Here is a 24654-nt window from a genome sequence, read left to right as displayed (position 1 = left end):
GTACACAGGGGGCAGTATTATAGTAGTTATATTCTTGTACATAGAGGGCAGTATTATAGTAGTTATATTCTTGTACACAGGGGGCAGTATTATAGTAGTTATATTCTTGTACATAGGGGGCAGTATTATAGTAGTTATATTCTAGTACATAGCAGCAGTATTATAATAGTTATATTCTTATACATAGGGGGCAGTATTATAGTAGTTATATTCTTGTACATAGGGGCAGTATTATAGTAGTTATATTCTTGTACATAGGAGCAGTATTATAGTAGTTATATTCTTGTACATAGGAGCAGTATTATAGTGGTTATATTCTAGTACATAGCAGCAGTATTATTGTAGTTATATTCTTATACATAGGGGGCAGTATTATAGTAGTTATATTCTTGTACATAGGGGCAGTATTATAGTAGTTATATTCTTGTACATTGGGGCAGTATTATAGTAGTTATATTCTTGTACATAGGGGGCAGTATTATAGTAGTTATATTCCAGTACATAGGAGCAGTATTATAGTAGTTATATTCTTATACATAGGGGGCAGTATTATAGCAGTTATATTCTTGTACATAGGAGCAGTATTATAGTAGTTATATTCTTACACATAGGAGGCAGTATTATAGTAGTTATATTCTTGTACATAGGGGAAGTATTATAGTAGTTATATTCTTGTACATAGGGGCAGTATTATAGTAGTTATATTCTTGTACATAGGGGGCAGTATTATAGTAGTTATATTCTTGTACAGAGGGGCAGTATTATAGTAGTTATATTCCTGTACATAGGGGCAGTATTATAGTAGTTATATTCTTGTACATAGGGGCAGTATTATAGTAGTTATATTCTTGTACATAGGGGGCAGTATTATAGTAGTTATATTCTAGTACATAGGAGCAGTATTATAGTAGTTATATTCTTATACATAGGTGGCATTATTATAGCAGTTATATTCTTGTACATAGGAGCAGTATTATAGTAGTTATATTCTTACACATAGGAGGCAGTATTATAGTAGTTATATTCTTGTACATAGGGGAAGTATTATAGTAGTTATATTCTTGTACATAGGGGCAGTATTATAGTAGTTATATTCTTGTACATAGGGGGCAATATTATAGTAGTTATATTCTTGTACAGAGGGGCAGTATTATAGTAGTTATATTCTTGTACATAGGGAGAAGTATTATAGTAGTTATATTCTTGTATATAGGAGCAGTATTATAGTAGTTATATTCTAGCACATAGGAGCAGTATTACAGTAGTTATATTCTAGTACATAGGAGCAGTATTATGGTAGTTATATTCTAGTACATAGGAGCAGTATTATAGTAGTTATATTCTTGTACATAAGGGCAGTATTATAGTAGTTATATTCTTGTACATAGGAGCAGTATTACAGTAGTTATATTCTAGTACATAGGAGCAGTATTATAGTAGTTATGTTCTTGAATATAGGGGGCAGTATTATAGTAGTTATATTCTTGTACATAGGGGGCAGTATTACAGTAGTTATATTCTTGTACATAGGAGCAGTATTATAGTAGTTATATTCTAGTACATAAGAGCAGTATTATAGTAGTTATATTCTAGTACATAGGAGCAGTATTATAGTAGTTATATTCTAGTACATAAGAGCAGTATTATAGTAGTTATATTCTTGTACATAGGGGCAGTATTATAGTAGTTATATTCTTGTACATAGGGGGCAGTATTATAGTAGTTATATTCCTTTACATAGGAGCAGTATTATAGTATTTATATTCTTGTGCATAGGAGCAGTATTGTAGTAGTTATATTCTTGTACATAGGGAGCAGTATTATAGTATTTATATTCTTATACATAGGAGGCAGTATTATAGTAGTTATATTCTTGTACATAGGGAAAGTATTATAGTAGTTATATTCTTGTACATAGGGGCAGTATTATAGAAGTTATATTCTTGTACATAGGGGCAGTATTATAGTAGTTATATTCTTGCACAGAGGGGCAGTATTATAGTAGTTATATTCTTATACATAGGGGGCAGTATTATAGCAGTTATATTCTTGTACATAGGAGCAGTATTATAGTAGTTATATTCTTATACATAGGAGGCAGTATTATAGTAGTTATGTTCTTGTCCATAGGGGAAGTATTATAGTAGTTATATTCTTGTACATAGGGGCAGTATTATAGTAGTTATATTCTTGTACATAGGGGGCAGTATTATAGTAGTTATATTCTTGTTCAGAGGGGCAGTATTATAGTAGTTATATTCTTGTACATAGGGAGCAGTATAATAGTAGTTATATTCTTGTACATAGGGGAAATATTATAGTAGTTATATTCTTGTACATAGGGGCAGTATTATAGTAGTTATATTCTTGTACATAGGGGGCAGTATTATAGTAGTTATATTCTTGTACAGAGGGGCAGTATTATAGTAGTTATATTCTTGTACATAGGGAGCAGTATTATAGTAGTTATATTCTTGTATATAGGAGCAGTATTATAGTAGTTATATTCTAGCACATAGGAGCAGTATTACAGTAGTTATATTCTAGTACATAGGAGCAGTATTATGGTAGTTATATTCTAGTACATAGGAGCAGTATTATAGTAGTTATATTCTTGTACATAAGGGTAGTATTATAGTAGTTATATTCTTGTACATAGGAGCAGTATTACAGTAGTTATATTCTAGTACATAGGAGCAGTATTATAGTAGTTATATTCTTGAACATAGGGGGCAGTATTATAGTAGTTATATTCTTGTACATAGGGGGCAGTATTACAGTAGTTATATTCTTGTACATAGGAGCAGTATTATAGTAGTTATATTCTAGTACATAAGAGCAGTATTATAGTAGTTATATTCTAGTACGTAGGAGCAGTATTATAGTAGTTATATTCTAGTACATAAGAGCAGTATTATAGTAGTTATATTCTTGTACATAGGAGCAGTATTACAGTAGTTATATTCTAGTACATAGGAGCAGTATTATAGTAGTTATATTCTTGTACATAGGGGCAGTATTATAGTAGTTATATTCTTGTACATAGGGGGCAGTATTATAGTAGTTATATTCCTTTACATAGGAGCAGTATTATAGTATTTATATTCTTGTGCATAGGAGCAGTATTATAGTAGTTATATTCTTGTACATAGGGAGCAGTATTATAGTAGTTATATTCTTATACATAGGAGGCAGTATTATAGTAGTTATATTCTTGTACATAGGGGAAGTATTATAGTAGTTTTATTCTTGTACATAGGGGCAGTATTATAGAAGTTATATTCTTGTACATAGGGGCAGTATTATAGTAGTTATATTCTTGCACAGAGGGGCAGTATTATAGTAGTTATATTCTTATACATAGGGGGCAGTATTATAGCAGTTATATTCTTGTACATAGGAGCAGTATTATAGTAGTTATATTCTTATACATAGGAGGCAGTATTATAGTAGTTATATTCTTGTCCATAGGGGAAGTATTATAGTAGTTATATTCTTGTACATAGGGGCAGTATTACAGTAGTTATATTCTTGTACATAGGGGGCAGTATTATAGTAGTTATATTCTTGTTCAGAGGGGCAGTATTATTGTAGTTATATTCTTGTACATAGGGAGCAGTATTATAGTAGTTATATTCTTGTATATAGGAGCAGTATTATAGTAGTTATATTCTAGTACATAGGAGCAGTATTATAGTAGTTATATTCTAGTACATAGGGGCAGTATTATAGTAGTTATATTCTAGTACATAGGAGCAGTATTATAGTAGTTATATTCTTGTATATAGGAGCAGTATTATAGTAGTTATATTCTAGTACATAGGAGCAGTATTATAGTAGTTATATTCTAGTACATAGGGGCAGTATTATAGTAGTTATATTCTAGTACATAGGAGCAGTATTATAGTAGTTATATTCTTGTACATAGGAGCAGTATTATAGTAGTTATATTCTAGTACATAGGAGCAGTATTATAGTAGTTATATTCTTGTACATAGGGGCAGTATTATAGTAGTTATATTCTTGTACATAGGGGGCAGTATTATAGTAGTTATATTTTTATACATAGGAGCAGTATTATAGTAGTTATATTCTTGTGCATAGGAGCAGTATTATAGTAGTTATATTCTTGTACATAGGGAGCAGTATTATAGTAGTTATATTCTTGTACATAGGGGCAGTATTATAGTAGTTATATTCTAGTACATAGGAGCATTATTATAGTAGTTATATTCTAGTACATAGGAGCAGTATTATAGTAGTTATATTCTTGTACATAGGAGCTGTTATGTTCTGCTACCAGAGCTAAGGAAAGAGAGGAGATCTGACCCTACGATAGAACTCAGCTTAATCCCTACGATGTAACAGGGAACCTGATCCTGCGATCAGACCTGCTAAAGTCCTAAGCTAGTCTGTACGGAGACCTATAGATGTGGGGAAGGAATCCCTACAAGTACTAAGGACTGGGAGGAATATGGGACACCTCCTAACAGAAATAGTAGCAGACAGACGAACAAACAAAATATATAGAACATAGAGGTCAGTAGACCAAGCAAACTAACAGAGCAAGACACAGAGCACAGGCTAGCTAGAAAGTAGATATACAATGAAGTCCAGCAAAGCCAGAAGGGCGGAGCAGGATTAAATAGGCCAACAAGGTCATGTGACCAGCAAAGGAAAAAAAACCTAAGAGCAAGGTTCTAACAGTACCCCCCCCTTCTAAGAGGATCCTCCGGATCCCCTAGGACCAGGCTTATCAGGAAATCTCCTGTGAAACGCTCTGATAAGTCTGGACGCGGAAACATCATCCGACCTCACCCAAGAGTTATCCTCGGGACCGAAACCTTTCCAGGCCACAAGATACTGCAAACTAACTCTATACCGTCTAGAGTTAAGGATGCGAGAAATTTCATATTCCCCGTCCTCCACCACCGGAGGAACAGAGGCAGAGGCGTCACAATCCGATACAACAGCTTTTTTCAACAGAGAGACATGAAATACCGGATTAATTCTCCAGGAGGTAGGAACCTCCAACCTAACAGCAGATTGGTTGACAACCTGAAGCACCTTAAAGGGCCCTACAAACTTGGGACCCAATTTCTTTGAAGGAATCCTCAACCGCAGATTCCTAGAGGACAAACCATGTCACCAACAGCGAACAAAACCTCCTGTCGTTTCCTATCAAAGTAGTCTTTAGATTTTCTGTTGGCCTCCTGAAGATTACCACGCACATCCGTCCAAATTCTCTCCAAATCACCGGAAAAATTCTCCTCCTCAGGCACGGCAGATCCCAACTTGGAGAACGACCCAAACGACGGATGTCTCCCAGAACAACAAAAAAAAGGCGAACAACCAGCAGAAGAAGATGTATGATTGTTCAGAGCAAATTCAGCAAGTGGCAGAAACTCAGACCACCCCTCTTGATTGTCTGCCACAAAACAACGCAAGAACTGCTCAACATCCTGGTTTTTCCTTTCTGTCTGGCCATTAGATTCAGGATGATATCCGGACGAGAACGACAAATGAACTCCCAACCTATCACAAAAGGCACGCCAAAAACGAGCCACGAACTGAGGACCCCTATCAGAAACAATGTCAGTAGGAACGCCATGAAGTCTGACAATTTCCTTGACAAAGGCCTTAGCGAGAGTTTTAGCGCAGGGCAGTTTGACGAAAGGAACCAAGTGACACATCTTGCTAAAACGGTCCACGACCACCCAGATGACAGTAAAACCCTCAGAGGGGGGAAGGTCAGTTATAAAGTCCATAGCCAAATGTGTCCAAGGAGCACTGGGAACCTCCAAAGGACAAAGCAACCCCGCAGCAGGAGTATGTGAGGACTTAGATCTAGCACATATAGTACATTGACGCACCCACTTAATGACTTCCTTCTGCCATCCAGGCCACCAAAAACTGCGACCCACCAGTCTCTTGGTCTCAGAGATTCCGGGATGACCTGCCAACCGAGATTCGTGACACTCAACAAACAAATCTCTCCTAAAGGTCCCAGGCACAAACAACCTCCCATGAGGAGTGTTAGAAGGGGCATTCTCCTGTGCTTTAAGAATCTCATTTTCCAAAACGGAGTCCAAAGCAGCTATCACAACACCTTCTTGTAAAATGTTCTCCTCTTTCTCAGCACCGACTATGGGAGAAAAACTGCGAGACAAGGCATCCGCCTTAACATTCTTAGTACAAGGGATGTAAGTAACGGAGAAATTAAACCGCGAGAAAAACAGTGCCCACCTAGCCTGACGGGCATTCAGGCGCTTGGCAGCATCAAGATATATCAGATTTTTATGATCCGTAAGAACCTGAACGGGAAATTCCGCACCTTCCAAGAAGTGGCGCCAGTGTTCAAATGCGAGTTTAATAGCCAATAATTCCCGATTACCAATATCGTAATTCAGTTCAGTCTCCGAAAATTTTTTTGAAAAAAAGGCACAGGGATGTAATCCATCCCCGTTATCCTGAGACAATACTGCGCCAACCCCCACAGAGGAAGCATCAACCTCAACCAAAAACGGCCTAGTAACATCAGGCTGCATAAGGATGGGAGCAGAGGTGAACCTCTCCTTGAGATACACAAAAGCTTCAATGGCCTCAGAAGACCACTGAACCGCATCAGCACCTTTCCTGGTGAGATCAGTCAGAGGTTTGACAATACTAGAAAAATTTTTTATGAATTTTCTATAGTAATTGGCGAAACCCAAAAACCTCTGTATCGATTTCAAACCAATAGGCCTAGGCCATTCCTGCACAGCCTGAACCTTAACCGGATCCATCTCAAAACCTTTGCTGGAGATAATGTAGCCCAAAAAACTAATTCTCTGTACAGCGAACTCACATTTCTCCAGCTTAGCAAAAAGCGAATTGTCCATTAATAACTGTAATACCTCACGCATGCTCCGCCAATGAGACTCCAGATCTGGCGAATAAATCAAAATGTCATCCAAATACACAACCACATTTTTACCGATCAAAGGTCTAAGGATGTCATTAATCAGATTCTGAAAAAATGCAGGAGCATTAGTAAGACCAAAAGGCATAACCAGATTCTCAAAATGACCCACAGGAGTGTTAAAAGCAGTCTTCCATTCGTCACCCTCCTTCATGCGCAACAGATTGTATGCCCCCTTAAGGTCAATTTTAGAGAACCACTTGGCCCCCATTAACTGGTTAAACAGATCAGGAATCAATGGCAGTGGGTAAGGATTGCGTACAGTAATTTTGTTAATCTCACGAAAATCCAGACAAGGACGTAAACCGCTGTCCTTTTTTTTTTACAAAAAAAAATCCAACCGCCACAGGAGACTTAGAGGGCCTAATGTGACCGGCGGCCAAACTTGTCTGTATGTATTCCTCCAAAGCCTTCCTCTCAGGAATAGTAAGGTTAAATAAACGACTTTTAGGAAGAGTCGCTCCAGGGACAAATTCAATAGAACAATCATAGTCTCTATGGGGAGGCAAAACCTGCGATTCCTTCTCAGAAAAAACTCTCCAAAAATCCTGAATAGGAACAGGCAATTCTCCCCTATCCAAAGCTGCAATACGCCCGTTACAACACTTGTCATAACATTTATGGCTCCAGGATTTAATTTCACTGGTAGACCAATCCAGTACAGGATTGTGAAATTTTAACCAGGGCAATCCCAATATTACTGGAGAAGGCAAGTTATTCAACACTACCAAATCCAATTTCTCATGGTGAACACCATTAATAGTGAGGGGAAATTCACAGACCTTGAGAGTAATATTCTTCAAAGGGGAACCATCCACAGAAACCACAGCAATGGGGGATGATAAAGGTTCAGGTTTTAAATTGAGTCTTTCCACGAATCCCCCATCAATAACATTCAGAGTAGACCCACAATCGACAAACACCCGAAATTCCATTAATTTTTCCTGAGCAATCGTGGAAGCAGCTAAAAATACACCCTTGGAATTTAAACAGGCAATACGGGCATGACTGACCATTTTTTTTTCTTTCTTCATACGAAGCTCACAGCCTTTAATCAAATGACCAGATTTTCCGCAATAGAAACACAAGCCTTCAGAAAATCGACGGTCTTTTTCTTGAGAGCGAGGTGCCACCGATCCAATCTCCATCGGTTCACCACTGTTAGTACACACATTCTCATAACCAGAAACTGACATAGCAGAGGATTTGCTCTCATTAACCCTTGCACGCAGTCTTCTATCCACCCGTATAGCTAATTGCATAGCCTGTTGCAAATCTTCAGGTGTAGGATAAGCAATTAGCAGGTCTTTAACCCTTTCACTGAGCCCAGCAAGAAATAGACTTTTCAGAGCAGAATCGTTCCACCCTGTTTGAGTAGACCAACGACGGAAATGAGTACAATATTTTTCCACATTACCTGATCCTTGTTTTAAACGTCTCAACTCAGTCTCAGCTGATGCGACACGGTCAGGATCATCATATAATAGTCCCAAAGCAGAAAAAAAACTATCCACTGATCTGAAGCATGTATCACTAGGTTGCAAAGAAAAGGCCCACTCCTGAGGCTCTTTGCGCAAAAGTGACATTATGAACCCTACGCGCTGGGATTCATCCCCAGAGGACTTAGGTCTCAAACGAAAATACAATAAGCAAGCATTTTTGAATGAAAAAAATTCTCGGTGTTCACCAAAAAATAAATCCGGCAAACATACCTTAGGCTCCAAGAAATGTGCTCCAGGACAGTTACTCACGTGCTGACGGAGCTCGGCCACCTCCAGAGAGAGTCCCTGCAGGCGATGAACCAAATCCTGAACCGACACCATGATGGAACAGAAAAATCTTTCCTTAGAGAATTTGCTGGCTGGACTTACTGTTATGTTCTGCTACCAGAGCTAAGGAAAGAGAGGAGATCTGTCCCTACGATAGAACTCAGCTTAATCCCTACGATGTAACAGGGGACCTGATCCTGCGATCAGACCTGCTAAAGTCCTAAGCTAGTCTGTACGGAGACCTATAGATGTGGGGAAGGAATCCCTACAAGTACTAAGGACTGGGAGGAATATGGGACACCTCCTAACAGAAATAGTAGCAGACAGACGAACAAACAAAATATATAGAACATAGAGGTCAGTAGACCAAGCAAACTAACAGAGCAAGACACAGAGCACAGGCTAGCTAGAAAGTAGATATACAATGAAGTCCAGCAAAGCCAGAAGGGCGGAGCAGGATTAAATAGGCCAACAAGGTCATGTGACCAGCAAAGGAAAAAAAACCTAAGAGCAAGGTTCTAACAGGAGCAGTATTATAGTAGTTATATTCTTGTACATAGGGGCAGTATTATAGTAGTTATATTCTTGTACATAGGGGGCAGTATTATAGTAGTTATATTCTAGTACATAGGAGCAGTATTGTAGTTATATTCTTGTACATAGGGGCAGTATTATAGTAGTTATATTCTTGTACATAGGGGCAGTATTATAGTAGTTATATTCTTGTACATAGGGGCAGTATTATAGTAGTTATATTCTTGTACATAGGGAGCAGTATTATAGTAGTTATATTCTTGTACATAGGAGCAGTATTGTAGTAGTTATATTCTTGTACATAGGGGGCAGTATTATAGTACATATATTCTTGTACATAGGAGCAGTATTACAGTAGTTATATTCTTGTACATAGGAGCAGTATTGTAGTAGTTATATTCTTGTACATAGGAGCAGTATTATAGTAGTTATATTCTTGTACACAGGGGGAAATATTATAGTAGTTATATTCTTGTACATAGGGGCAGTATTATAGTAGTTATATTCTAGTACATAGGAGCAGTATTATAGTAGTTATATTCTTGTACACAGGGGGCAGTATTATAGTAGTTATATTCTTGTACATAGAGGGCAGAATTATAGTAGTTATATTCTTGTACACAGGGGGCAGTATTATAGTAGTTATATTCTTGTACATAGGGGGCAGTATTATAGTAGTTATATTCTAGTACATAGCAGCAGTATTATAGTAGTTATATTCTTATACATAGGGGGCAGTATTATATTAGTTATATTCTTTTACATAGTGGCAGTATTATAGTAGTTATATTCTTGTACATAGGAGCAGTATTATAGTAGTTATATTCTTGTACATAGGAGCAGTATTATAGTAGTTATATTCTAGTACATAGCAGCAGTATTATTGTAGTTATATTCTTATACATAGGGGGCAGTATTATAGTAGTTACATTCTTGTACATAGGGGCAGTATTATAGTAGTTATATTCTAGTACATAGGGGCAGTATTATAGTAGTTATATTCTTGTACATAGGGGGCAGTATTATAGTAGTTATATTCTACTACATAGGAGCAGTATTATAGTAGTTATATTCTTATACATAGGGGGCAGTATTATAGCAGTTATATTCTTGTACATAGGAGCAGTATTGTAGTAGTTATTTTCTTGTACATAGGGGGCAGTATTATAGTACTTATATTCTTGTACATAGGAGCAGTATTATAGTAGTTATATTCTTGTACATAGGAGCAGTATTGTAGTAGTTATATTCTTGTACATAGGAGCAGTATTATAGTAGTTATATTCTAGTACATAGGACCAGTATTATCGTAGTTATATTCTTGTACACAGGGGGCAGTATTATAGTAGTTATATTCTTGTACATAGGGGCAGTATTATAGTAGTTATATTCTAGTACATAGGAGCAGTATTATAGTAGTTATATTCTTGTACACAGGGGGCAGTATTATAGTAGTTATATTCTTGTACATAGAGGGCAGTATTATAGTAGTTATATTCTTGTACACAGGGGGCAATATTATAGTAGTTATATTCTAGTACATAGCAGCAGTATTATAGTAGTTATATTCTTGTACATAGGGGGCAGTATTAGAGTAGTTATATTCTAGTACATAGCAGCAGTATTATAGTAGTTATATTCTTATACATAGGGGGCAGTATTATAGTAGTTATATTCTTGCACATAGGGGCAGTATTATAGTAGTTATATTCTTGTACATAGGAGCAGTATTATAGTAGTCATATTCTAGTACATAGGGGCAGTATTATAGTAGTTATATTCTTGTACATAGGGGGCAGTATTATAGTAGTTATATTCTAGTACATAGGAACAGTATTACAGTAGTTATATTCTGATACATAGGGGGCAGTATTATAGCAGTTATATTCTTGTACATAGGAGCAGTATTTTAGTAGTTATATTCTTACACATAGGAGGCAGTATTATAGTAGTTATATTCTTGTACATAGGGGAAGTATTATAGTAGTTATATTCTTGTACATAGGGGCAGTATTATAGTAGTTATATTCTTGTACATAGGGGGCAGTATTATAGTAGTTATATTCTTGTACAGAGGGGCAGTATTATAGTAGTTATATTCTTGTACATAGGGAGCAGTATTATAGTAGTTATATTCTTGTATATAGGAGCAGTATTATAGTAGTTATATTCTAGTACATAGGAGCAGTATTATAGTAGCTATATTCTTGTACGTAGGGGGCAGTATTATAGTAGTTATATTCTTGTACATAGGAGCAGTATTATAGTAGTTATATTCTAGTACATAGGAGCAGTATTATAGTAGTTATATTCTTGTACATAGGGGCAGTATTATAGTAGTTATATTCTTGTACATAGGAGCAGTATTATAGTAGTTATATTCTAGTACATAGGAGCAGTATTATAGTAGTTATATTCTTGTACAAAGGGGCAGTATTATAGTAGTTATATTCTTGTACATAGGGGGCAGTATTATAGTAGTTATATTCTTGTACATAGGAGCAGTATTATAGTAGTTATATTCTAGTACATAAGAGCAGTATTATAGTAGTTATATTCTAGTACATAGGAGTAGTATTATAGTAGTTATATTCTAGTACATAAGAGCAGTATTATAGTAGTTATATTCTTGTACATAGGAGCAGTATTATAGTAGTTATATTCTAGTACATAGGAGCAGTATTATAGTAGTTATATTCTTGTACATAGGGGCAGTATTATAGTAGTTATATTCTTGTACATAGGGGGCAGTATTATAGTAGTTATATTCTTGTACATAGGAGCAGTATTATAGTAGTTATATTCTTGTGCATAGGAGCAGTATTATAGTAGTTATATTCTTGTACATAGGGAGCAGTATTATAGTAGTTATATTCTTATACATTGGAGGCAGTATTATAGTAGTTATATTCTTGTACATAGGGGAAGTATTATAGTAGTTATATTCTTGTACATAGGGGCAGTATTATAGAAGTTATATTCTTGTACATAGGGGGCAGTCTTATAGTAGTTATATTCTTGTACAGAGGGGCAGTATTATAGTAGTTATATTCTTATACATAGGGGCAGTATTATAGCAGTTATATTCTTGTACATAGGAGCAGTATTATAGTAGTTATATTCTTATATATAGGAGGCAGTATTATAGTAGTTATATTCTTGTACATAGGGGAAGTATTATAGTAGTTATATTCTTGTACATAGGGGCAGTATTATAGTAGTTATATTCTTGTACATAGGGGGCAGTATTATAGTAGTTATATTCTTGTTCAGAGGGGCAGTATTATAGTAGTTATATTCTTGTACATAGGGAGCAGTATTATAATAGTTATATTCTTGTATATAGGAGCAGTATTATAGTAGTTATATTCTAGTACATAGGAGCAGTATTATAGTAGTTATAGTCTAGTACATAGGGGCAGTATTATAGTAGTTGTATTCTAGTACATAGGAGCAGTATTATAGTAGTTATATTCTTGTACATAGGAGCAGTATTATAGTAGTTATATTCTAGTACATAGGAGCAGTATTATAGTAGTTATATTCTTGTACATAGGGGCAGTATTATAGTAGTTATATTCTTGCACATAGGGGGCAGTATTATAGTAGTTATATTTTTATACATAGGAGCAGTATTATAGTAGTTATATTCTTGTGCATAGGAGCAGTATTATAGTAGTTATATTCTTGTACATAGGGAGCAGTATTATAGTAGTTATATTCTTGTACATAGGGGCAGTATTATAGTAGTTATATTCTAGTACATAGGAGCAGTATTATAGTAGTTATATTCTAGTACATAGGAGCAGTATTATAGTAGTTATATTCTTGTACATAGGGGCAGTATTATAGTAGTTATATTCTTGTACACAGGGGGCAGTATTATAGTAGTTATATTCTTGTACATAGAGGGCAGTATTATAGTAGTTATATTCTTGTATATAGGAGCAGTATTATAGTAGTTATACTCTTGTACATAGGGGCAGTATTATAGTAGTTATATTCTAGTACATAGCAGCAGTATTATTGTAGTTATATTCTTATACATAGGGGGCAGTATTATAGTAGTTACATTCTTGTACATAGGGGCAGTATTATAGTAGTTATATTCTAGTACATAGGGGCAGTATTATAGTAGTTATATTCTTGTACATAGGGGGCAGTATTATAGTAGTTATATTCTAGTACATAGGAGCAGTATTATAGTAGTTATATTCTTATACATAGGGGGCAGTATTATAGCAGTTATATTCTTGTACATAGGAGCAGTATTATAGTAGTTATATTCTTGTACATAGGAGCTGTATTGTAGTAGTTATTTTCTTGTACATAGGGGGCAGTATTATAGTACTTATATTCTTGTACATAGGAGCAGTATTATAGTAGTTATATTCTTGTACATAGGAGCAGTATTGTAGTAGTTATATTCTTGTACATAGGAGCAGTATTATAGTAGTTATATTCTAGTACATAGGACCAGTATTATCGTAGTTATATTCTTGTACACAGGGGGCAGTATTATAGTAGTTATATTTTTGTACATAGGGGCAGTATTATAGTAGTTATATTCTAGTACATAGGAGCAGTATTATAGTAGTTATATTCTTGTACACAGGGGGCAGTATTATAGTAGTTATATTCTTGTACATAGAGGGCAGTATTATAGTAGTTATATTCTTGTACACAGGGGGCAATATTATAGTAGTTATATGCTTGTACATAGGGGGCAGTATTAGAGTAGTTATATTCTAGTACATAGCAGCAGTATTATAGTAGTTATATTCTTATACATAGGGGGCAGTATTATAGTAGTTATATTCTTGCACATAGGGGCAGTATTATAGTAGTTATATTCTTGTACATAGGAGCAGTATTATAGTAGTTGCAGCAGTATTATTGTAGTTATATTCTTATACATAGGGGGCAGTATTATAGTAGTTATATTCTTGTACATAGGGGCAGTATTATAGTAGTCATATTCTAGTACATAGGGGCAGTATTATAGTAGTTATATTCTTGTACATAGGGGGCAGTATTATAGTAGTTATATTCTAGTACATAGGAACAGTATTACAGTAGTTATATTCTGATACATAGGGGGCTGTATTATAGTAGTTATATTCTTGCACATAGGAGGCAGTATTATAGTAGTTATATTCTTGTACATAGGGGAAGTATTACAGTAGTTATATTCTAGTACATAGGAGCAGTATTATAGTAGCTATATTCTTGTACGTAGGGGGCAGTATTATAGTAGTTATATTCTTGTACATAGGAGCAGTATTATAGTAGTTATATTCTAGTACATAGGAGCAGTATTATAGTAGTTATATTCTTGTACATAGGGGCAGTATTATAGTAGTTATATTCTTGTACATAGGAGCAGTATTATAGTAGTTATATTCTAGTACATAGGAGCAGTATTATAGTAGTTATATTCTTGTACATAGGGGCAGTATTATAGTAGTTATATTCTTGTACATAGGGGGCAGTATTATAGTAGTTATATTCTTGTACATAGGAGCAGTATTATAGTAGTTATATTCTAGTACATAAGAGCAGTATTATAGTAGTTATATTCTAGTACATAGGAGTAGTATTATAGTAGTTATATTCTAGTACATAAGAGCAGTATTATAGTAGTTATATTCTTGTACATAGGAGCAGTATTATAGTAGTTATATTCTAGTACATAGGAGCAGTATTATAGTAGTTATATTCTTGTACATAGGGGCAGTATTATAGTAGTTATATTCTTGTACATAGGGGGCAGTATTATAGTAGTTATATTCTTGTACATAGGAGCAGTATTATAGTAGTTATATTCTTGTGCATAGGAGCAGTATTATAGTAGTTATATTCTTGTACATAGGGAGCAGTATTATAGTAGTTATATTCTTGTGCATAGGAGCAGTATTATAGTAGTTATATTCTTGTACATAGGGAGCAGTATTATAGTAGTTATATTCTTATACATAGTAGGCAGTATTATAGTAGTTATATTCTTGTACATAGGGGAAGTATTATAGTAGTTATATTCTTGTACATAGGGGCAGTATTATAGAAGTTATATTCTTGTACATAGGGGGCAGTCTTATAGTAGTTATATTCTTGTACAGAGGGGCAGTATTATAGTAGTTATATTCTTATACATAGGGGCAGTATTATAGCAGTTATATTCTTGTACATAGGAGCAGTATTATAGTAGTTATATTCTTATATATAGGAGGCAGTATTATAGTAGTTATATTCTTGTACATAGGGGAAGTATTATAGTAGTTATATTCTTGTACATAGGGGCAGTATTATAGTAGTTATATTCTTGTACATAGGGGGCAGTATTATAGTAGTTATATTCTTGTTCAGAGGGGCAGTATTATAGTAGTTATATTCTTGTACATAGGGAGCAGTACTATAATAGTTATATTCTTGTATATAGGAGCAGTATTATAGTAGTTATATTCTAGTACATAGGAGCAGTATTATAGTAGTTATAGTCTAGTACATAGGGGCAGTATTATAGTAGTTGTATTCTAATACATAGGAGCAGTATTATAGGAGTTATATTCTTGTACATAGGAGCAGTATTATAGTAGTTATATTCTAGTACATAGGAGCAGTATTATAGTAGTTATATTCTTGTACATAGGGGCAGTATTATAGTAGTTATATTCTTGCACATAGGGGGCAGTATTATAGTAGTTATATTTTTATACATAGGAGCAGTATTATAGTAGTTATATTCTTGTGCATAGGAGCAGTATTATAGTAGTTATATTCTTGTACATAGGGAGCAGTATTATAGTAGTTATATTCTTGTACATAGGGGCAGTATTATAGTAGTTATATTCTAGTACATAGGAGCAGTATTATAGTAGTTATATTCTAGTACATAGGAGCAGTATTATAGTAGTTATATTCTTGTACATAGGGGCAGTATTATAGTAGTTATATTCTTGTACATAGGGGGCAGTATTATAGTAGTTATATTCTTGTACATAGAGGGCAGTATTATAGTAGTTATATTCTTGTATATAGGAGCAGTATTATAGTAGTTATACTCTTGTACATAGGGGCAGTATTATAGTAGTTATATTCTTGTACATAGGAGCAGTGTTATAGTAGTTATATTCTTGTATATAGGAGCAGTATTATAGTAGTTATACTCTTGTACATAGGGGGCAGTATTATAGTAGTTATATTCTTGTACATAGGAGCAGTATTATAGTAGTTATATTCTTGTACATAGGGGGCAGTATTATAGTAGTTATATTCTTGTACATAGGAGCAGTATTATAGTAGTTATATTCTTGTATATAGGAGCAGTATTATAGTAGTTATATTCTTGTACATAGGGAGCAGTATTATAGTAGTTATATTCTTGTACATAGGAGCAGTATTATAGTAGTTATATTCTTGTACATAGGAGCAGTATTATAGTAGTTATATTCTTGTACATAGGGAGCAGTATTATAGTAGTTATATTTTTGTACATAGGGGGCAGTATTATAGTAGTTATAGTCTTGTACATTGGGGCAGTATTATAGTAGTTATACTCTTGTACATAGGGGGCAGTATTATAGTAGTTATACTCTTGTACATAGGGGGCAGTATTATAGTAGTTATATTCTTGTACATAGGGAGCAGTATTATAGTAGTTATATTTTTGTACATAGGGGGCAGTATTATAGTAGTTATAGTCTTGTACATTGGGGCAGTATTATAGTAGTTATATTCTTGTACATAAGGAGCAGTATTATAGTAGTTATACTCTTGTACATAGGGGGCAGTATTATAGTAGTTATATTCTTGTACATAGGAGCAGTATTATAGTAGTTATATTCTTGTACATAGGAGCAGTATTATAGTAGTTATATTCATGTACATAGGAGCAGTATTATAGTAGTTATATTCTTGTACATAGGAGCAGTATTATAGTAGTTATATTCTAGTACATAGGAGCAGTATTATAGTAGTTATACTCTTGTACATAGGAGCAGTATTATAGTAGTTATACTCTTGTACATAGGAGTAGTATTATAGTAGTTATATTCTTGTACATAGGAGCAGTATTATAGTAGTTATATTCTTGTACATAGGGAGCAGTATTATAGTAGTTATATTCATGTACATAGGAGCAGTATTATAGTAGTTATATTCTTGTACATAGGAGCAGTATTATAGTAGTTATATTCTTGTACATAGGAGCAGTATTATTGTAGTTATATTCTTGTACATAGGAGCAGTGTTATAGTAGTTATATTTTTGGACATATGGGCAGTATTGTAACAGTTTTCATATATGACCCATAATAAATGATCTGCGGTATGTTTCCTGCTAAGTGTATAAGTGATTATGAAGCTGGCAATATTACACAATGTCACGACTTTCACTTCTTGTTGATCACCTATTATAAATGTAGACAGGTTGTAAAGTGAAGGTAGAATGAAGCTGATGTTGTGATGTGTGATCCTGTCTGCTGAGCTATTGTATCTAATGCTACCATGAGTGACAGCGTGCTGCGAGATGCTGTATCTAAACCTGTGGTGTGTGTTAGTTGACGTTCTCGTGCACCTAAGCTCGTCTTGTAGTTGGAGGAACTTTGTGCTTCGGACTCCATATAACATCTGTTGTGTCGGGTTTGGAGACCTTTGGATTGTCAGATATGCTAAGACACGTCGTGGCGAGGGGGTGGAGGGTGTGCCCGGGTCCCGTGTAGGGAAGTCCTGTACTGAGTGTAGGGCGGGATCAGCTCTGACATTAAATGTCTCAGTCGTATAGGTCTTCACTTTCTGCCTCCTCTGCTGCGCTCCTTTACCAACAACCATGGGCACTCACGCCACCAACATGAGGGTGAAGCTGCCCCTCTTCTGCCTGATCCTCGAAGCCATCACTATCATTCTCTTCGCCATCTTCGTGCGGTACGACCACGAAACAGACGCGAGCGCTTGGCACCACGAAAACGTCTCCGACTACGAGAACGATTTCTACTATCGTTATCCAAGTAAGTACCGATCACTCGTTTATTGGGGTCATTAGACTTAATTTCACGGGGTCATTTTTCCACTTTTTTTGTTTTTTTGCTGCAGATATTAACTCTGCTTGCTGTCACTGAATGGAAACCAGAACTGAGGGTTTGTTACAACTGGGTTCAGTCTAGAGACAATCCGTCAGTCTTTATACATACGACCTGCGCTGATATATTGTAACATAAGTCTTAGTTTTAACAAACTGTGGGTAAACAAGAATGTTCCTGTTCAGTGACAGCAAGCAGAGATCTTATTAGGAAAGATATTACTAAGATATTGCAGAAAGTTTCATTTTATAGTGCTTAAGCTTTACATGCAGAAAATACAGAAAACCCCTTCAAGCAAGTTCATGAGTGAACTTTTAAGTGAACTTTTATTGGGTGCCAGTTATGTACCCACTGCTGCCTCCATTGAAGCGATGGAGAACCGATACAAGAAGAGCCAGGGTCCAAGTCATTATATTTGGAGACACTTTTAGAAGGGAAGTAGGACCCCTTCCTAAAATTATAATCACTCATGCCCTCATATATATTATTTAGGATATGTGAAATATGGAGGACAGATGGAGTTATCCTATATGGATTGTCCACCTCGAAAATTCGGTAAGAATTTCCATTTTGGTTAAAAGAGATTTCCAGTGAATTCCCCCTGGACCAATAAATCCGGACCTCCGTAGACTCAGTGCTGTGTACTCCACCTCCGAGGGGCGAATCATTGGTGACCTGTCCTTGTGACACAGTGGGAGAGAGTCCAGCCCGGGGTGACTCGGTGGAAACACATCCACTTCTGGTTGACCTCCTTTGAATAGTATCCAATGTTGGTGACCCAATAGGAAAGCTTCCAGCTGTGGAAGATACCGTAGTGTCCACTCTTAAATGACCCCATGGGATAGTGTCCAGTCCTACCTGGCCTCATAGACTAGCACTCACTACTGCCTAACCTTATGGGGTAGTTTCCAAATCCTGAGGGACCTCATGGGATAGTGCCTAATCTTGTGTGACCCTATTTCCCATGTACTTGGCATAATGTCTACTCCATCTACTGTCTGGTAGTCCTGTGGTCTTGTAATGGTTCAATAGCAAGATATTCACTAACTGGAGGACATTTCTCCAAGCAACCACTCTGTGATGACCCTATTGTCAAGCATCTAGTCCTTGGTGGACCTGTGGTAAACTATTTATATCCATGGGACTCTGTAGTCAAGCATCTAGTCCCAGGTGTCCTTGAGTTAAGTAAGCACTCTCTGCGGATTCCATGGTTAAGCAACAACCCCCTGCCTGCCCTGTGGTTAAGCATCCCATGTAGCTCTATGGACAGGTAACTATTCCCTGGTGGCCCTGTGGTTAAGCATCCCATGTAGCTCTATGGACAGGTAACTATTCCCTGGTGGCCCTGTGGTTAAGCATCCCATGTAGCTCTATGGACAGGTAACTATTACCTGGTGGCCCTGTGGTTAAGCATCCCTTGTAGCTCTATGGTTAGGTAACTATACCCTGGTGGCCCTGTGGGTAAGCATCTCATGTAGCTATATGGTTAGGTAACTATACCCTGGTGGCCCTGTGATTAAGCATCCCATGTACCTCTATGGTTAGGTAACAATTCCCTGGTGGTCCTGTGGTTAAGCATCCCTTGTAGCTCTATGGTTAGGTAACTATTCCCTGGTGGCCCTGTGGGTAAGCATCTCATGCAGCTATATGGTTAGGTAACTATACCCTGGTGGCCCTGTGATTAAGCATCCCATGTACCTCTATGGTTAGGTAACAATTCCCTGGTGGCCCTGTGGTTAAGCATCCCATATAGCTCTATGGTTAGGTAACTATGTCCTGGTGGCCCTGTGGTCAAGCATCTAGTCCCAGGTGTCCTTGAGTTAAGCAAGCACTCTGTTGATTCCATGGTTAAGCAACAACCCCTTGCTTGCTCTGTGGGTAAGCATCCCATGTAGCTCTATGGTTAGGTGACTATTCCCTGGTGGCCCTGTGGTTAAGCATCTCATGTAGCTCTATGGTTAGGTAACTATTCCCTGGTGGCCCTGTGGTTAAGCATGACATGTAGCTCTATGGTTAGGTAACTATTCCCTGGTGGCCCTGTGGTTAAGCATCACATGTAGCTCTATGGTTAGGTAACAATTCCCTGGTGGCCCTGTGGTTAAGCATCTCTTGTAGCTCTATGGTTAGGTAACTATTCCCTGGTGGCCCTGTGGTTAAGCATCACATGTAGCTCTATGGTTAGGTAACTATTCCCTGGTGGCCCTATGGTTAAGCATCCCATGTAGCTCTATGGATCCTGGTGGCTCTGTGGTTAAGCATATCATGTAGCTCTATGGTTAGGTAACTATTCCCTGGTGGCCCTATGGTTAAGCATCCCATGTAGCTCTATGGATCCTGGTGGCTCTGTGGTTAAGCATCTCATGTAGCTCTATGGTTAGGTAACTATTCCCTGGTGGCCCTGTGGTTAAGCATCCATTCAAAAGTGACTTGCAATGACTCTCTGATGGCCTTGTGGTTAAGAAACCACTCTCGGCTGATATCTAGTCCCAGGTGGCCATGTGGTTAAGCATCTAGTCCTTTTGGTAGTCGTATGGCCATTTCATGTTCTTACAATGGTTTCATAGTAATTCATTCACTACATAATGGTCTTGTGGATAATCAACCACTCTGTGGTGGCCTTTTTGTCAAGCAACTAGTTCCTGGAGGCCCAGTGTTTAAGCATCTAATCCCATGTGGCTCAGTAGTTAAGTCCTCTCAATTAAACCCAGGTAGTTTTATTGTAAGGCAAAAATTCCCAGGTGGCCTGGTGTTTAAGCAACCAGTCACTGGTGGCTCTGTGGGTAAATATCCATTCCCAGGTGGCTCTGTGGTTAAGCACTCAGGCCCTGGTGGCCTTGTGGTAGAGCAGCACTTCTGTTGTGGTCCTCGGCTTGAGCAGCCACTCCCCAATGGCCCTCTTGTTTAGTATTGAGCCAATGCTGGCCCAATGGTTAAGTGTATGACCCCTGGTGGTCCCGTGTTCAATTATTTATTGAATGGTAGGCCTGTAGAACCTTGAAGGTATCAGGACTTTTCAGGATTTGGAAATCTTTCAACTGGAAGAAAAGTAAAGTGAAGTTCACGGCCGGCTGTCAGCGACAGGTTCTACAGTGATGGAAAGACTTGTGAGATTTCACAGGCACCTTCCATCTTCATGACACAACCTGAAAAACCAGACCTGGCATTAAAGAGAAAAAACTGTGTCATTCATCCGAGGGGCGGAGAGAGGTGAACAGAAAATGGACTAGATCCCTAACAGCAAAATCATCAGCTGTCACTATTGACACCCTTAATAAGAGGGAAAAAAAGTCACAGTGTTTCTAATACACTTCACAGTTTTAATTTTTCGCCATTTAAAAAACTATATTCTTGCTGTCAGTGAATGGAAACATGTGAAGCCATCACTCAGGATGACAAATCCATGGATGTGACCAGCTCATGCCAGATCGGCTTAGATACAAAGCTCAGCTGACAGTATCACGCATGATGGGATTAGATACATGGCTCAGCAAAAAATCATTGTCTCTCTAACAAATAAGACAGTTGTGTTTTCCTTTGACCTCTCTCGACCAAGGTTACGGTTAAGAAGCGCTCTGCTCCGGACATTTCATGCCTGATAGATTTTAACAGGTTGTTACTGCAGATCATCGCTGAGAGGAACAGAGCAAATCCAAAAACTAGACTTGGATGCCATTATGAATCATTAAAGGAAAGGACACGGAGAACACAGCGGCTCCACTGACCGACAAATAATCTACAGGGAAAGCATCCAGCACTACACACACTCACTAATCACATTCTCCTACATAGCAGCAGTATAATACTAGTTATATTCTTGTACATAGGGAGCAGTATTATAGTAGTTATATTCTTGTATATAGGGGGCAGTATTATAGTACATATATTCTTGTACATAGGTGCAGTATTATAGTAGTTATATTCTTGTACATAGGAGCAGTATTATAGTACTTATATTCTTGTACATAGGAGCAGTATTATAGTAGTTATATTCTTGTACATAGGGGCAGTATTATAGTAGCTATATTGTTGTACATAGGGGCAGTATTATAGTAGTTATATTCTTGTACATAGGGAGCAGTATTATAGTAGTTATATTCTTGTACATAGGGAGCAGTATTATAGTAGATATATTCTTGTGTATAGGGAGCAGTATTATAGTAGTTATATTCTTGTACATAGGGGCAGTATTATAGTAGTTATATTCTTGTACATAGGGGACAGTATTATAGTAGTTATATTCTTGTACATAGGGAGCAGTATTATAGTAGTTATATTCTTGTACATAGGAGCAGTATTATAGTAGTTATATTCTTGTACATAGGGGCAGTATTATAGTAGTAATATTCTTGTACATAGGGAGAAGTATTATAGTAGTTGTATTCTTTACCATAGTGGGTGTTTAGTCTATAATTATTGATGAGTTCAAACTAAAACAGAAAGTGAAGAAATATAAAATTACCGTATCTATCTATCTATCTATCTATCTATCTATCTATCTATCTATCTATCTATCTAGATATATATATTACAGTGGGTACGGAAAGTATTCAGACCCCTTTACATTTTTCACTCTTTGTTTCATTGCAGCCATTTGGTAAATTCTAAAAAGTTCATTCTCATTAATGTATACTCTGCACCCCATCTTGACTGAAAAAAAAGCAGAAATGTAGAAATGAAACTGATAGGACTTGATTTGGAAACGCACTAGTGTTGAGCGAGCACTAAATTGCTCGGGTGCTCGAAGCTCGGGCCGACCTCACCGTGATACTCGGGTGCTCGACCCGAGCAACGAGCCCAATCTACTATATAATCGACTTATCCTGTCTGTCTGTCCGTCCAGGAAATCCCGCGTCGCTGATTGGTCCGGCCGTTAGCGGCTCATCTGCCGCACGGAGGTCAGCAGAAATACCCCGACCAGCGGCCTAGGCGGCGCCGCTCCCCGGTCCTCACTAACACGGTTCGCGACCAATCAGCGAAATTTAAAACACCACTGTCCTGATTGGTCGCGGCCGGCGGCCGCCACCAATTAGCAACGAGCGCAGTCCGGCCACGAATTGGCGCCGGGTTTGAAACACGCAGGCCACCGTCGGGAGATCAGCGGCGACGCAGCCGGGAGATGACCGGCGCTAGCCGGTCATCTCCCGGCTGCTCGCAGCAGAAGTACCCCGACCGGCGGCCTCGCTCCCCGGTCCTCCCTTCACACTTGCCGTCGGGACTGAGATCAGTGGCCCTAGCCGCTGATCTCCCGACGGTAGCCGCATGGAGGTCAGCGGCGATGCAGCCGGGAGATGACCGGCGCTAGCCGGTCATCACCCGGCTGATCGCAGAGGAAGTACCCGCACAGGCAGTGCCGCTCCCCGGTCCTCATTAACACTGTTCGCTGATTGGTCGCGGCCGCCGGCCGCGACCAATTAGCGATATTGGCGCAGCCGGGGGAATTACGTGCTGGCTGTGCGTGGTCAGCGATGTTGTCACAAGCAGTATTGACAACATGACGTAATTACAAAATTCATTAGGGGCCCCGGGGGGATACATTGGGGGGTTAATTTAAAGAAGTGCACAACCCATTTAAACACTGTTTCGCTGATTAGTCGCGTCCGGTCGGCCGCATACATATTGTAGAATTCCCGATGCGTTAGAATCGGGCCACCATCTACTGTTAGTCTATGGGAGACCCGAGCATTTTTGCGGCGGCACCCCCGGCAGTCTGTAGAAAGCCTAAAAACTGCCCAAAATGATAGTGACAGTGCTCAAATGACATGGGAACAACATGGGGATCGCCCCAGGAAGCATTTCTGACCCCCAGGTCACTGCTGTCAACAACGTGGTCAGAGGTATTAAGCCACTCTTACGGGCTCACAATAAAACGTTCAAAAACGAAACTGAAACTGCTTTCCTGTGAAATATGTTAAGGAACTTCCTTTCCAGGTTAAATACTTGTGTATAAGGTAAAATAAATAACCAAAAACAAAAATACTCCTCCACACCTTGGGCTATGTTCAAAAGTAGCATTTTTTATGCGTTTTTGCACTTTTGTATTGCCGGGAAATGTCATTTTAACATTTTACAATCTTATCTGGCCATGTGCTGTGTGACACATGCATACAGTGCTGAAAAGACATGGGAACAGCATGGGGAAGACCCCTGGAAGCATCTCTGACACCCAGGTCACTGCCTAAAAGTGTGCCCATCAGAAGAGATCCTTGCCGCATCAGAAGATGCAGACTTGCAACTATCCCCGTGCAAGTCCTTGTCCCAGGGAAGTGCTCAATTGTACCTCCCCCATTCCTTGCAATGCAAGCGCAAATATGCAG

General features: G+C 37.7%; 1 protein-coding gene across 1 annotated transcript in view; it reads left to right on the top strand.

Annotated features, from left to right (window-relative positions):
* The first annotated feature begins 17969 nt into the window (after positions 1-17969).
* RHBG (Rh family B glycoprotein) overlaps positions 17970-24654 on the top strand; it is a 66072-nt gene continuing 59387 nt past the window's right edge. Inside the window, exon 1 of the mRNA XM_073639500.1 lies at positions 17970-18268. Coding sequence (XP_073495601.1) covers positions 18091-18268 — 178 coding nt within the window. The 5' untranslated portion in view covers positions 17970-18090. The remainder of the gene's footprint in view (positions 18269-24654) is intronic.

The sequence above is a fragment of the Phyllobates terribilis genome, unplaced genomic scaffold (genome assembly GCF_046119375.1).
Source record: "Phyllobates terribilis strain yellow unplaced genomic scaffold, ASM4611937v1 Scaffold_7__3_contigs__length_470593459, whole genome shotgun sequence".
NCBI classification, from domain to species: Eukaryota; Metazoa; Chordata; class Amphibia; order Anura; family Dendrobatidae; genus Phyllobates; species Phyllobates terribilis.
Note: the sequence above shows the minus strand (reverse complement) of the source record. Positions and strands in the feature narration are given on the sequence as shown.